Raw genomic sequence first — 17,170 nt, forward strand, 5'->3', positions numbered from 1 at the left:
AGAGCTTATCGAATTTGCATGTGACTCGCGTTATGCGCACACCCCTTCGCAACACAACTGCCCTCCTCCCTCCCCCGTCATATTCTACGTTTGCGCCCACTGTCTAATGACTTGCTCAATAAAAACTTCATACCATCTATAAAATGTAAGAATATATTCATGCGTTGAAGACAAAAACTCGTCTGGTATTCTCCTAGTGGAAGTTGTATGGAAGTTTGTAATGGAAAATTCCACCATTTCTTTATTAATTGTATTAAAAGATACATTTGAGCTCTCACAAAATTTATACAATTCAAAAGAGAACAATAATGTTGAACAATTATAAATTCAAAAGAAAGCATAATCCATATAATGTGTGAGAAGCTAGTTTGATTATTTTTATTTATAATCAGTTAATTGCTAGCTACTAGGAATTATCACTTATATGTCCGGTTTCACCAAGCTCGATCAAGACATTTGAACATGGTTAGATCAGGCTCGGTTTACAACGATTGCACTGGAAGACTGGAACATAAATATGATTTCTATGCCATAGTTACTATCGATAATAATTCCAATATCGGGGGGACCGAGCTTTGCTCTGGAGTATAAAAGCATGGAAAATTTGTAACGATAGATTGAATTTATAGTTTATATTTATTTATTCATTTTCTCAGTCGTACAGATATTTTTACAGTTATATGAAGAGGCACAACAGGCTTCTGCCCAAAACTGCCCCTTTTCAAATTTATACTACAGTCCAGATCAAAATCCAGGTTAAGCTACTATCACCCATTAAAATAACAATTTATTCACACTTCAAAAAACTAACACATCATCAATTACAAATAGATATACTATGAATTCGATTTAGAATAATATACTTTTGCTTCAATATTTGTTAATATACTATGTATCACTAACAGCATCCAGTTACTATTCTGGACTTTCTGAAGTAAACATGTTTTCTAAAAAAAAAAATCTGGTGTGGCGCACTCACACAACTTTCCTTGCCGTTATGAAAATTGATCACCTGACGCTAGTGTTCCCGCGCATCTCAAGTCTACTATTCAAAAATTTGAGCCAGCTGGTGACAGGGCAATAACGCTGGAGACACACATGAAGTCTGCTATCTCTTCATAGTGAATGATTTAATAGAATCAACAATAATTTGCAATTGAATAATCACATTTTCTCGAATTTAAAGCTTATTTTCAATTTTAGGTGAAAATGTTACTGAACATTAATTGTAGAGATTTTCATGCTCAATCTACTCCACTTGATTTTTTTGTTTCAATTGTATCTGAAGCCTGATAATTGGGAATCTATCTGCATTGATGGGGCGGAGCTCCTGAAATTTTTACAGATATGGGACTTGTGGCAGTTGATAGAGCTTATCGATGACTAGGCAGTGACTGCCGTTGAGAACAGTCGATGAGGTTATCCTGTCAAATATTCAACAACTTCGAGGTATGTCAGCCCCGGGCTATGATGGCATATCTGCTCGTTTTTTAAAAGAAAATATCGACCTGTTTCTGTCTCCTTTAAAGCATATTTATAATTTAAGTATAAGCACTGGTATTTTCCCAGACGTTTTCAAAGTGGCAAAGGTATTTCCACTCTTTAAGGGAGGTATCAAGTCGGACCATAATAACTTCCGTCCTATTTCAATGTTGAGTGTTTTTTCCAAAATATTAGAGAAAATTATCAAGCACCAACTTACCTTATATGTGGAACAGAATGGCATTCTCTCTGAGCGACAGTTTGGATTCAGGACCAACAAATCTATATCTGAGGCATTATTCCAGTTGAACCAGGAACTGAACGTGTCACTAAATCAAAATAAGAAAAATCTACTTGTGTTTCTAGACCTAGCAAAGGCCTTCGATACGGTGGATAGGCCCAGGCTTTTAAAAAAACTTAATCTCATAGGAATACAAGATAAAGCGTATAAATGGTTGGAATCATATTTGACCAATAGACAGCAGATGGTGCAAATAAATGGAGTAGAAAGCGACTTGAAGAGCATCCAATATGGTGTGGTACAAGGAAGCACTCTGGGGCCGCTTTTATTCCTAATTTACATCAACAATCTACCTAAACTGAATGTAACCGGAAGCCTGTACCTGTTTGCCGATGATACAGCCCTGCTGGTTTCTGGTGATACGAGAAAAGAGATGTATGAAAATGCTGTGAGTGACCTTGCAAAGTTGAAAAAATGGCTTGATCATAATACATTAACTCTGAATGTGAAAAAAACTAAATACATGGAAATTTCATTGAGAAACACTGTTGAAGACACAACTCAAAGTTTAATGTTACACTCTTGCAATGATTTGCAAAGCTCCACTTGTGGTTGTCCGTCGATAGAACGTGTGAGGTGCTACAAGTACTTGGGCGTAATGTTCGACGACAACCTTAATTGGTCAGCACATATTGCATACATCAGAAACAGAGTTCGTAAGGCTATATTCTTGTTCTACAAGCTCAATAGCATATTAAATCAGAAGGAACTCAGGAACATATATTTTGCATACGTTCAGTCACTAATACAGGGTGGTATAATCTCATGGGGTGGATGCTATAAAACTAATTTGGAACCTTTAAAAGTAGCACAGAAAACTGTTTTGAGAGTAGCATTGAAGAGAGACAGTAGATCCAACTCACATGACCTGTATATAGACTTCAATGTTTTGGATATCAGGCAATTATTTGTGAAAAATGCACTAATTTATATGTATAAGCACCATACTGATATTTTCATTAGAAATACCCACACATATCCCACCCGAACAGCTACAATTTCAGGAATAATAACACCTAGAATTAACAAAACATATTCATCCACAAACATTTATTACATAGTTCATATGCTTTTCAGGAATAATCCCAACAAACTCAGAGAATTTGATGCAGCATCTTTGGTAGTGTACAAAAAAATTGTGAATCTTTGGCTAAACGAAATAGGTAGGGATGGAACCGAAAATATCATTAGCTCAGTTTATAGGTTATAGAGTTTTATACCCAACTTATTCTAGATGAAGCAAGTAGGCTACTAACTAGTGGACGTTCTCAAGCTCCGGTAAATTCTATTTTTCAATAAGATAAACTAAATTTCAAATCTCTTTATTTCTTTACTATCCTTACCTGTTAAGTTCTCATACAAGTTTCATCTTAATCATTTAATCCAGATTCACCCTTACTCACAGGCAATGAGAATAGCCTATGTAAGGGTATTTCTCATTGCTGTCATATTCTGTATTTTGTACAGAGCAACAAATTGTTACTATTGTTACTATAGTCTTTATTATGCTATGCTTATGAATTTCATGTTATGTTGTAGTAGTACTGTATTTAATGTTGTGCTGTGCAATTTACATAAATTTTGTAAAGTGTTGAAGAGAATAAATTTGATTTGATTTGACTATTTTAGGTATGAATTTGATTAAAATCGTTGGAGCCGTTTCCGAGAAAATCACGAAAACCCCTGTTTTTGACAACATTTTCGCCGTTTTAGCCGCCATCTTGAATTGCATTTGATCGAAATTGTTCGTGTCGGATCCTTATAGTGGAAGGACCTTAAGTTCCAAATTTCAAGTCATTCCGTTAATTGGGAGATGAGATATCGTGTACACAGACGCACATACACTCATACACACACACACACACACCACACACACACACACACACACACACACCGACACACACACATACAGACCAATACCCAAAAACCAGTTTTTTGGACTCAGGGGACCTTGAAACGTACATAGAAATTTAGAAATTGGGGTACCTTAATTTTTTTCGGAAAGCAATACTTTCCTTACCTATGGTAATAGGGCAAGGAAAGTAAAAATAGAAATAAACGAAAATCAGTTTCACTTGCTGCGTGAGATCAGCTGGATGATCCCACACATTCTCTTCCATTACGGTATCGACAGACGACAAAATTTCCAGCTGTTTTTCCAAGGACGTATTTATCCTTTTAATAATCTCCTTCAGCGAGTTATCCAATGGTTATTGACCTAGTGCAATCGAATCTTCATATCATAAACCTACTTTGTTCCAAATTTCGTGAAAATCGTTAGAGCCGTTTTCGAGATCCGTTGAACATAAATATATACCCATATAACCACATAACAATCATATAAATGCTCAAATGTCTTAACCGAGCTTGGTGAAACCGAGTATTCGGGGTTTCCTCCTCATCGATCACCAGATTACATGGTTAATTAGTTTTCAATTACTTTGAGCACAGTTTCTTTCGAGCTTGTTTCAAATTCATTTTCAACTTACAGTTTGAGGTACTCAGCATACAGCAATGTAGATGCTTTTTAAATTGGTTTATTTATAACTATTATTAAACGAAAATCTTAATTAATTAGCATTTGAACAAATTCAATTTCTAATTTATTTCCTTCTGTAGGCTGGTGTACCAATGTAGCCTACATGTTTCTATTGAAACACTATACTCTACCGAACTCAAAAATTTCAAATTATCCACTGTGCAGTTAGTATTAGTTTAATTATTATTTGTTTTCTAAATTATTGAGAGAACGGTTACTGTAATAATTATTATTGTAAAACTAAAATCATCAAATTACAGTCAGTCTTATTCGCTATTCAGTCGTATTTTAAATTACATATCAATTAAATTCTTATCTAGCTATGGAACATATTTTTTCTTTTTGAAAGTACTTGAAAATGCTAAAACTTGATGTGAGTGAACTGAAACAAATACAGTCCATATATGAACGTTTCATTTGTTTTATCCATCTTGGTGGGTGAAGTCGGCAAGCGGCCAGCAGCATCCTTCCACTCTCTTAATTCTCCCTCCCTCACTCACTCATTCCCTCTCTCAGAACTCTAATCTCTCTCAGTGGCCACCGCGATACACTGACATCGTCATCGCATTCTCTCGTTTTATGTTGCCCACTCCACTGCGCGGCGATCGATCGAGCCACCCCTTCCTCTCACCCTTATTCCCTAATTCCCTTTCCGCCACCATTCTTCTTCTCTTCTTGCTCGGAGATATCCTGTCACGGTCCTCTTAATTGTGGCTACCCCTTCCCCTCCCACTGGCAGCCACCTACATCACACCTATGTTTATAGATATTGTCTCTCTTCCTCACACATACGTATTATGTATGGTCCCATATATACAGTTTAGTTGTGTGTGTGTACCCTTTCAGATTAGTTAGTGCCTTTCAGAAAACGTTTCCTTGTAACCTGCTCATCTTTCTAGCATAACTATAATTAGTTGATCTCAAGAGGGGATCAGTTCATATGATAAACTTGATCAGGTTACTATCTATATTTATGCTTGGTTGCACCAATATCATTATCTATATTGGATTTTATTTGATATAGTACCTTCTCAGGATGGTACTGATCCGGGTTTAAAATTGATTTTGCTTGGTTCAGCCTAGTATAATGAAAATAATTTTTGAATACCTACCATAGTTATTTTCTTATTCGTCAGTAGCAGGGCCGTTTATCACTCAGACTAATCTATAAAATCAGCAAATCTACTGAATAGAAAATAAAGTTTTTTATACCTGAAAATTAAGCCTGTGCGAGCTGCTAAAAACCTTTTTACTTGTGATATTCTTCAAAGTTTTGCGATTTGTATACTATCAAGTTATCAAAATAAAAAAAGGGTAAAAGAAAGGAGACGGGGCCGCCGAAAACAATCGATGAACAGGTAGAAGTTCTAGTGGCCCTTCAGTGGTCGCCTATTATTATTGAATTTCGACATTTTCGTGGTCTATTGGTTTCATTCCGAGGAATAAATTGGTGGACCAGTCTGATTACTTGAAGGCATTTTCAGCAGTAAACCAGTGGTAGCCTACAGTGATTGGATAAACACTCACATTACTATCGTTTATAAGTACAAATTCAGTCAAACTAAGAACGTATTATTATTTTTTTTTTATAGATTACGTCCTAATACGTCCAATATACTTATCCTTACCTCCTATTATATTCAGTTTACATAATGAGACTAAATAGATGAGCACGAACACACGCCGTACGCTTTCCATAAGCTGATGCTATAATATTATACATATATTCGATTATATGATTATTATATTCATACAAATAAATAATATAATACGCATATCATCAGCTGATGAATAGCGCACGTGGTGTGTAACCACGAAATTGTATGTAACTCAAGTCAGTCCGTATACAGCTTGTGAGAAAATTGAGTTTCATCAAATGAACCATTGGGAATAATTCAATAACAAGTACTTGTACAACATCACTGATCTAGATTCAATAATACATTTTAGAAAATACAAGTAACAGATGTAAAGTTCAAAGTAATAGATGAGTCCCTACCAGCTAAAACTGCCTTCAAGAAAGCAAACGGGGCCACTCCGGCCACTAATGAGGGTAATGAAGCGGATTCAGAGGACAATAGAGTGTGATAGTCGAGAGTTGGTGGATGAACCTTTTTGGAACAATAGCCCAGTGTACAGGTAGCGCGGCCCCGTCTCCTTTCTTTAACCCTAAAAAAAATTCTCAGGAAATTTTTATTTCCGCTTATTACTTTGAGTTATTTGCACCTGAAGTTAAAATCTTTGGGACAGATCATTTCAAATTCGGTAAGAAATAAATCCATGAAATTTTGAGGATGGATAGATTTTTGAAGAAGTTATTCCATTTTCAAAAAATGACCAAAATAACACAACTTTTGTTATTTTCAGTTATATTCCTACGAATTCCATCATGTTCTTATAATGTCTAAGCTACGACTAGAAGAATGTAGGTGTAGACGTAGACTAATTTCTCTTTGTTTGAGTGTACAGTACAAGAGTGGCCTCATCCTCATCCCCGACCATTCATAAGAGCCAATGACCTTTAAGAACACAGGTAAAAATTCCAACTCCGACTTTCTCCCTTGTACTGCAGGTTCGAAACCCCTTTCATACAAGGATAACTGTTTTCATTGTTGTCCCATAACAGCGTGAATAAGAACACGGAGCTTACAATGTTGAATTGGTTTCAATTCTTGACTAAACAGTTTTATTGCATTTCTATAGGATTCCTCTCTTGAAATCTTTGTTTAAAACAAAATACTGTATATAGGCCTACTGCTAATAAATACTGTAATCTAAATCCAACTAACATTAAATGAGGCTTCATCACTTTCATCCCAATTATCATTTTTGTTGTTTCGTCTCCTGATAATTCGAAGTTTTTGATTTATAGGTGGACTGGAATAATATGGAAATAAATGACAATTATCATAGTTTTGGTGAAGTTCAGAAAGAAGCATTGTGTTTTTTTGAATTTGATCTATTTTTCGGTTTTTTTTCAAGCTTCATAGTTGTTAATACTTTCAGTATAGTTTCTATGCACAACATATTTATTTATGTACTACCATCCTTCCTATCTACCATTCATCATGCATATTATGTTGGGATCACGCTCATTATAAAAATATTTCAGGATTGATACACTTTTATTTTTTAATCAAATTTTGATTTCATGATAAGAAGGAGAACTTCCATTCTCTCACTGGTAATAGATATCCAGAGTTAATGTGTATTGAGCAATGAGAGTGCAAAACTGTTCATCTATATATTGAAGTATTGAGTATTGAACAGTGGAAAGGTACTGGGGAATTTGCAAAACTGTTTAAAGTGAAGATGAGAGAGGGATCACCCCTCCCAACTTTTCATTGGGTCCCCATCAGTCGGTTACCTGGAAACGATGTAGTCAGCAGCCCTGGCCGGGAGAATGCATTGTCGGGGGGCTGATGTGTATTTTCAGACACGATTTGAAGTGCTGCTGGGGTTGTTTGCAAGCGCGCGCGCGCTTGTTGTGTGTGTGTGTGTGTGTGTGTGTGTGTGTGTGTGTGTGTGTGTGCATCTTGTGACTGAGTTCGGGGAAAAGCGAGACAAGCGCTACCCGCACGCACCTGACCGGGCACGAGCCACCCCAACCCACCATTCCTCCTCCCACAGATACCGAAACCTAAGCGCTAAGAACGGCTGATATTCATGTGGGTTATTTTCCCCCTCCTGCCTGTAACTATTCCTTTTCACAGTACACCCCACATTGTACAAACATCCTCTGTTTCCTCCCCCACTCAACGTGGAATACTGAAATAAATACCCAATACTGTGATGTACAACTATGGTGAAATCGTGAAATGCTTTCCGACTCAATGTTTACATTTTGATCATTTTACTTCAACTCCTGAAATTTTGACCCAACAATTTTGAAAAATATTGCAATCTATTAAACTATTAACTATAAACATATAACATCTTAGAATATTAGACTAGCTCTATGATTGTACTCGTAGTATGAACTGTATCTTATTGCGCAGAGTAGATTAGGGTCGTACTTCCGTTCCTCCCATTGGAAAAGTGGCTTTTTGAGGCCAGTTTCGCCATCAAATTGACGTCATATATAATGAGCGTCAAAATAATTTCTCTCTTGTTCAGAACCGTCCTAAAACTGTCTTTTCTACACCATCCCTTTTAGTACCCATGTGCATTCCTACAACGCTAGAACCAATCTCATTTCATTTGGTTAGAAAGAAAAGATACATGATGTTATTCTAGTATGGGGCGAATAATTTAGGTGATAAAATGCAGTACGATTCGTCATTGTGTATGCATTTCGTATCGGTGACAGCTTGGGAACATTAGCTATTCGGTGATTGTGGTTTGTGTGTCATCATTTCTCCTGCAGTTTCTGGGGATTTGATTGACATAGGATGAGAATGAGCGATAACGCCGCAAGTCATCGATATTATTGTGACACCAGAGCACTGCTTTGCTTCAACCCCAACCGCCCACCCCCACCACTCTGCACTAATATCTAACCATCTCTGTCTGTAGGAGTAAGTAGTTGGTAGTGCACTGGTGTTTGATTTTGTAGTTTGGGTAGGGTGTGGAGGTTCGAGTATGATAGTTTTAGTGCGTCAATTCCCTGCGGCCCTTGAGAGAAAGAGCGAGTGTGTGTGAGAGGGAGGGAATGAGTGAATGAGATTGAGTGAGTGTTCGAACTGTTTTGTGTTCGGTCGGTCATGACAATTTTGATATTCGCTTGTCCATGTGTGTCCAGTGCCAGTCAGTGCAGTCTGCAGTAGTGATCGCCCACTCACGTTCGTTCCACCTTCTGTGCCTCTCTCAACTGAGTACAACGCTTTTCATTATTATTTGTGTCGCTGATCAGGTAGGTGTCACACTCGCCACATTTTATTGTCATATTTTCAGAGACGTAATCTCTTTTCAACAAGCATATCGAGTTTATGGAATTCTGAAGAATTTAATCGATTTCTTTTGAATACTCAAGTCATGTTGACATAGGTTGTGGTTGTGTCAGTTTTGGAGCCATTTTGTGGGGTTCAAAAACTAACTGGTTCGTTTTCCGAGAAAACTGTTTTCGTTTGACAACAACTTCTATTCTTCTTAGAATTTGAAGCATAGCTAAAACTCTCAGTTGATCTGTATCTTTAACTGTTCATTAATAGAGTTTTTCAATTTCTACTATTTCTAATGAGCTAGATAACTGCAATAAAATTAGTAGAGAGGTTCTCTGAAGCCTTCAACGCAAAATCATCAACTTTTCATGATATGTGTATCATCATGAATAATGTAAATGTATATCTATGTATAAATTATCTGTTAGGAGATATAAGTGTTTATTCATATTTTTTATCAGCTAGTTTCTCTGATGAGCTTGACAACACTACTAGGTAAGAAACAAGATTTAAACTTGAGTCTAAAGAGAGTTTTGATGATTTCTGCTATAAACCGATTAATTTTATATTCGTTTTATTTTACAAAGTAACTTTCTACATTGTTTATTCATGCAAGGTTTTGGATTCATAGATGAAGATTCGATGGTTATATATTTTTATTGTATTTTAAAGATTTTCGTAATTCTAAATTCTATCAATCTTTATTTTGACACCTGGAATTGAAAAATTGAAACGGCTGGATAAAATAAGATTGAAAAACAATGACTTTCTGCTTCGGAAATGACCCAACGCCTTGAAACAAGTGAAAATAAGTTGTCAATCAAGTACTGACATTGTTATCACTTACATTGTTACCAGCTATGTTAAATACATCAATATTTGACAGCTCTTTTTATGGAGTTAATTGCTGGCAAGCCAACTGTTACTCCGTAGTCCTCACCGATGTAGAAGACATCTTCACTGATGTAGAAGACAAAATTGTCTTGTTTTGAATATTGTGGATTCAATTCTCAAAATAATTTATAATCTATATCATTCTCATTTTGTGTTAATAATAATAGTCATTATTTTGTATAATTCGAATCGGGAACTTCTTTCCTTCATTAGTTCTTCTCCTCTTTTGGATTAAATGCCCTTTTTCTAATATTTACAATGTGAAAAATATGATGTGTAAAACGGAAGTTTATATAACTTATCTATTTGACTCAAATGATTTAACCCCTTGGATTTTAATCATCATATATTCTGTTTGGAATTAGAAAATCTAAGATTTCTCTTCAAAATTAGAAAATCCTTGAACTTGCTCAATTGAAAGCCAATAAAAATTACTTGAGACAGAATTACCATACAAAGTTGTACTTGATGAAATAATCTTATTAAAAGAGCAGAAATAAAATGGAAAAGGTAGAATAGATTAGAAATAGGTATTGAAAATATCTGGAGGTTCTAAGATCAAATGGATGGATCAGAAAATTCCATATAGAACAAATTTAAAAATATTTATAATACTATTAGTAATAACATTGGAGGAATTGGAAAATTAAAACGAAGACTCAAATAAGAGAAAGGACACATTATTTTGTTTGAAGAAATGTCTAACAAGTAGCAAGTGATTATTGAAAAGTTGACCATCGATGGAACTCGTGCCATGTCCCGTTATAGAAGGTTGTTGAGTGTTGAGAGGTAGGTGGTTGGAGGTGGTGCGGGAGGGTGCACAAGTTACCAGAACAAAACAGTGTTTCCGGGAGTCTGAAAATATTTGACTCGTCTGTGTGCTGCGGTGATTTGGGGAAGGGAGGAGTGTGGGGAGGCTGACTGCTGTGGCTCAAGCAAGGGTTGATGGTTAGCTGGGTAGGAGGGGGGGGGGTGAAGGAAATGAATGTGTGTGTAAGTGAGAGTGCTGGTGTGCAAGAGGGTAAGCGGCAAAGAGTATGTGGGCGGGTGGCTAAAGCGAACACGATCGATATCCTTCACCAGCAATCGTTTGTTCCTGCTTTCTATTCCCGGTCTCAACTGGCTCACTGACTGACTGACGAACTAGAAGCATGCATGTCGAGATCCGAGATGTAAAGGGATCTCATTCCCAAAGGTCGTTTGTCTAGTCGTCATCTGTTTTTCTATCATAATTCGGAATTTTCTTGATCAATAGACGTTTAATTCGTGAAGGTGATTAATATTACCGATTGAATAACATCTATCTTGAAGACATAATAATGAATGATAATGAATTTGTTGTGTACTATATTGACCTGCTACGAGCCTACAATGGCTTGAGATGGAGACAAAACATGTTGCCGGAAGTTGGAGATGAAATTTTTCATACATCTCGTCCCTGTACCTCAAGATGTAAAGTTTTATTGAATTATCCATACTCGTCACTAATATTGAACATGTTTGAACTAACTGCTGTGGTTAAAAATGGAACTATTTAGGTTTTTTTAAGGAGGATAATGCTCATAGATGTTTGCTAGGTGATGGTACTGAATGAGTTTACCATTAAAAGTCAGCTCTGAGATTGAGACATGATTATGAGGGATATCAATTTTACTGAATTTCAAATTTCTTGCCACCAAGAGGACAGCCATCCATCATCGAGCTAATTTCTACTTATTGTGAAGATAGAATGATCTCTCAACCTTATCAAGATATTGTAATGTTCTAGATGACTGTGGATTAGATGTCATAGATGTTCAATACTTGATAATACCTTTTAAGGCTATAGCTCTTAAACAATTATGTTTAATTGACGTGTGTTCTGTTGTGATGGTTCATGTTCATGATAAGAATTTATTTCTGGCGTGTCATGAATTTGTTGTTGCTGATAATGTCAGCTGTCGAATGTCCTAAACTCTTCACTCAGGTGGACTATGATGAATGTTGGTTATTCTAATTGCTAATCATAAGAGTCAACTTTTTATACTTACATTGTTATCTATTTTTGTTACTCAAGCTGATTTCGGTTGTAAATAATTTAGGTTTCTTGGTGAAAATTAAACTAAACATTTACTTGTTTTTCAGGAACATTGATCGCTCTGATACAGATCGCTAGATCGTTCTGACAGAATGTCTCTCTATTATCTGATATCGACGTAGGACAAGAATTGGAATCACTGTGGGTAAGCTACTCATTCATTATTACTTAGTTTTTTCAAGTTTACCCAAAAGTTTTGCCCAAATGCTGTTGAGTTCACTACATAAACTTGAAATTGGAGAAGTTTTTGGCAATAACCTGTTTTTTCTTTTCCGATAATTGTGTTGTTTGTTCTTCTAATAAATAAACACGTTCATCATCAAGTAATCAATGAAACTAGTGATGGTATTTCCAATTACTATACGGTTTATAGATTTCAATCACTTAAGGCCTGATGTTATAGATTCAATTTTAAAATGATTTGGAAGGGGTTTCTACCTAAATCCTGGTAAAGTAATTGTGATGTCTAATGTGACGTGCGATGTAAAAATTTACGTTGTCTTGAAAATAGTTGTTTTTACAAAAATAATTTTTGAAATGAGAAACTATCGGAAATTTGTCGATTACGTATGCTTCTCTAAATCATAATTCAAGCTTGATTTTGTTGTAAGCATGAAATGACTCCTGTACTCTATGGATTGTAACATGAAACAAATATATAGGTTACTTCCAATCATTCATAGGTTACTTCCAAGCATTCTGAGGTCTGAGATGCTTAAGCTCATTCTCTAATTTTGGCCTATAAGTCGAAATCTAAATTACTTGAAAATAGAGGAAGATTATGACTATCATGATTATGATTCTACATTTTGATCCTGAAAGTTAAGGATTCTGAAATCGAAATTACAATATTCATATGATTTCTACATATTAATTTCTGATTTTGGTCGATAGCTTAGAATCGGATGATTACTTCTAGAGTCTGGACCTGCCTTTCTGACCTGTCTGGGAAAGACTTGGTTTGAATCTCTGTCTTTTAAAAATGGTTGCGTACTAACTAGTGTAATAGTACACAAACAAAGAGCATAAATAAAGAGCATAGAAACCGTAATTTCAAACAATTCATAATTGCAATCACACCTTACATTGAATACATACTAACTCATCATACTTACATACAGACAGAATTATTCGAAATTGACATTTACTTATTTGTGAAAAGAAATACCTACAAACAGCATGACTATAACACACATTGTATAAACAATTAATCACACAAACTGTACTGCAAATAAAACCTTCTGTACTGCCAACAAAAGAACTCCTTGTGAGTTGGCAGTGAGTCGCAGAAAGCCACTCGAATAAAATTTAAATTATATTATATATTTTTCACATAATCGGAACATATTTTCACATATATTTTCATGATCGAACTATTTCAAATATTCAGTGTATATGCGAAGTATAAATGGATATTTTTGTAATGAAATATTAACATTTATAAGTGATTTACTTTATAGTGTTATAAGTTACTGTAACTTGAACTTATTTAATTGTGGGCCCTCATTAATATTTTTGAATTTATGAATTTCAAGGAAGTACTACTTTTTGTTGAAGGTGAAGCAGTTGCTTGTCTATTGTCATGGAAAAGATGGAAGTCGATCAGGAAGTTGTCGATCTCAGTGCCAGGTCAGTGTATGGTCAGATTAAATACTGTATTTAAGATATTTGTGGATGAATGCATAATAATATGATCAATTAATTTTGGTCGGAAAAGAAACATGAAAAAAGTCCTAGAAGTTTCCATGTAATGGGAAATAGTGCAAAAATGTTTGATGGATGGATCGAGCTGAATTGTGAATAAGTGTCGCACTCACACACTAGCGCGACTCCTACTACTACACACACTACTACACCTACTACACACACTAGCGCCACTCAAATCTTACGACTCCAGTCGCGGATACCAGACTTTCCCTCCCTTCAAATTGACTTATAATCCAATTATTATTTTGATCAAACTTTCATCATTGGTACAAAATACGAAATTGTACCACTTTTACAACAAATTTGAACGTGTTCTCTTTTCAGTCACGCTAGTTCACTTTAAATCCTAACCTCACTAATTTCACAATTCCTCAGTCAATAGACTGTGGCGAAGAATAAACTTAACTGAACTCACTATATTGAACATATAGGATACTCAAGTCTCATATCGAATCGCCTTGAAACTCAGTCTCGAGTGTAACTGCTAAAAGTTCAAAAAGGGATCGTCTTATCATTTGAGGTTAGGATTACGAAAGTGCGTGGGAGATGTTGGTTAAAGGTCAAACTTAGCTTAGAGTTTGAGGTATGTAAGCTAAAATAGCAGTATGCTAGTATTATTTGAAATTTTTCAATCATTGAATTTCGAATTAGAAATTGTGTCATCGTAGTTGACGAAACACACACATGGAGTGCTGATGTATAAAGTGGCTTTGCGATTTGAATCGCACTAGTGCGAGTATTACCAAACACTTTGTTACAATCAGTGACATTTTATAAGGTGATCTGAAAACGTCAGGTGATGTTATTCCTTCTCAAACACTGTGTCGTAACTCCCAACTAGCAGGATCAGGCCAATCGGTTCTTTTTTCAATTCTTTGAATTACCAATATTACACATTTTAAATTATTATTTTTTTGTTTGAATTACAGTTTCATTAATTTCTTTCCTGGTTTAATTTTTTTTAAATAATTGAATATTTTCCAGTGTTCAGTGATACTTACATATTTGATGATTACATATTTTAAATGATTATTTTTTGTTTGAATTACCGTTTTATTAATTTCTTTCATGGATTAATTTTCTAAATAACTGAATATTTTCCTGTGTTCAATGATACTTGACTGTAATATTTCAATTTCCAATATGTTAATAATTTCATCGAAATTGGAGGTTATAATACTTCCGGACTAGAAATCGGTCTTTCATTGATTCATGGCCATAATAATAATAATATAATAATAATAATAATAATAATAATAATATTATTATTATTATTATTATTATTATTATTCACAAGCTACATGTTTAACGCTGAACTAGGTATCTATTGTAATTTGTTATATTCCGGGTTTAAACCAACAGCTGATTAATCACCGTCAAAAATGCATATGGCTTTTAGTAATGAAACATAACCTATTTTTTGGGACTACAGTATTGCTATCAACATTTGGGAAAGGAAACTTTTTCTGGAAGAGCCTGTTGATCCTTTCCCAATCGTTCAAATATACGTATCAAAGAAAACCGCAGATATATTGAAACAAATTGAAATACTACCCAATGTATTTGCACCTCCACCCAAAATTTATTACTGCTACTAACACATGGGTTTCCCATAGTTGAGTAGGTCAATTTCCGTAATAATTCATTTTCTTCACATTTGTGGTGAATTTTATAATATACTTTATTTTCAAATATTATTCATTTTATTAATTAGATTGATGGTTTGTATTTTGATGGAGTTAAAAATTAATTTATTATTATTATTCTATTCAAATCAAATTAAAAATTCTTTATTGGTTCTTCATGACAATAAATATACAAAGAAAACTTTCAGCAAAAATATAAGAAACCAATCACCTGCAAGGAAAATCCTGTGCGCAGGTGAGAATATTGCTAATACAAATTCAATATGAGTCATTTTACAAAAGATGAAATAAGAAATTATATAATATAATATTAATAAGAGAATATGATGAATAAGTGGGATAAGGGTGAAAGAAAGAGAGAAAGGAGAAGAGGAAGAATGAAAAGAGAAAAAAGAGATATGGCAAACATACTATTGGAACAAAGATAAGAGTCACTCAAAAAATATGACCTCGATTTTGCTGGTAGTTATCCATCCAATAGTTCTTTTTTAAGCAATGTAACAGAATTTCAATTAATATGCTCCTTAAGGTAATCTGGAATTTTATTGCTATCAATTTATTAGCTAGGTAAAATTATTGTCTCCGGCAAACATTAAGATCAATTTTTCAATTTCAATTTATTAAAAACACACAAAACAAGACAAAACAAAATTACAAAGATTTACGAAACAAATAAAACACAATAAAATGTTACAAATATAAAAAAACCATGGGCTTAGTGTTTGGGTGTGTTGGAGAAGAGAAAAAAGAGAGGAAGATACCTAGCCAACTATGGTTTCCCATGTAATAGGCAGGCAAAGAAGAGAAGAGAAGTAATGAGGAAAAAAGGAAGGGAGAAATGGGGGAAGGAAGAAAACAGAGGAATAGGTACTTAAAATAAAGGTAAGCGAGTCCACTGAAAAATGAAAAAAAACTAATGAAAAAAAAAATGCTGGAGCAGAAATCTCGAGTCATATATCTAAATGGAAGAAGAAATTACTGTATGTCCAGTTTTTTATATCCAGTTTAATTTTTCCGCTGATCTTATTGTCCATGAGAAAGTGATTTGGAATGAGGTTTATTATTTTAGTACCTATGTAAATTAATTGCCTCCTTATACATTCAATATTAGTGTTATAGGTTACATATTTGTTAGCAGTGGCCCTTAGATTATAATAATTAAGAGTAGAGTTTATTGTGAGAGGAAAATCGGATCTATATTTTATCAAGTACTCAATTACGGTTTTTATGTATAATTGACGTATAGTCATGACCTCAAAATCACTAAAAACCATATCCGTTGGATAGAGCCTGGGTTTGTTTAATATAGTTTTAATTATCAGTTTTTGTGCTACAAATAATTCAGCAATATGACAGTTGAAACAGCCTCCCCAAACAACTATGCCATACTGCAGAATTGACTTGACTAGAGCATGATACATCATTTTCAGGTGGTTCTTATTAAGAATTCTGTTAACTTGGTAAAATTTAAAGGATAAATATCTAATTTTTCTACATATGTATTTAATATGAACATCCCATTTAAGGTTTTCATCAATTATAATTCCCAAATACTTAGTATTATTGACTTTTTTAATGGTGGGACAATCACAATTACCCAAGTTTAAATTGCACTGAGAATGGAGTCTCAAATCTTGATTCTCG

General features: G+C 34.6%; 2 protein-coding genes across 4 annotated transcripts in view; one reads left to right on the forward strand and one right to left on the reverse strand.

The window, feature by feature from the left end:
• The window catches only part of LOC111044905, a 336,821-nt gene that overhangs the window by 226,132 nt on the left and 93,519 nt on the right, over positions 1 to 17,170 (reverse strand). The window lies entirely within an intron of this gene.
• LOC111062423 (transcriptional repressor p66-beta) overlaps positions 1 to 17,170 on the forward strand; it is a 60,898-nt gene that overhangs the window by 21,341 nt on the left and 22,387 nt on the right. For all 3 annotated transcript variants that reach the window (XM_039421312.1, XM_039421309.1, XM_039421310.1), the window contains exons 2-3: positions 12,221 to 12,318; positions 13,731 to 13,802. In XM_039421312.1, the coding sequence (XP_039277246.1) occupies positions 13,756 to 13,802 (47 nt within the window). In that variant the 5' untranslated portion in view covers positions 12,221 to 12,318; positions 13,731 to 13,755. The remainder of the gene's footprint in view (positions 1 to 12,220; positions 12,319 to 13,730; positions 13,803 to 17,170) is intronic.

Source organism: Nilaparvata lugens, chromosome 2 (assembly GCF_014356525.2).
Source record: "Nilaparvata lugens isolate BPH chromosome 2, ASM1435652v1, whole genome shotgun sequence".
Classification (NCBI taxonomy): Eukaryota; Metazoa; Arthropoda; class Insecta; order Hemiptera; family Delphacidae; genus Nilaparvata; species Nilaparvata lugens.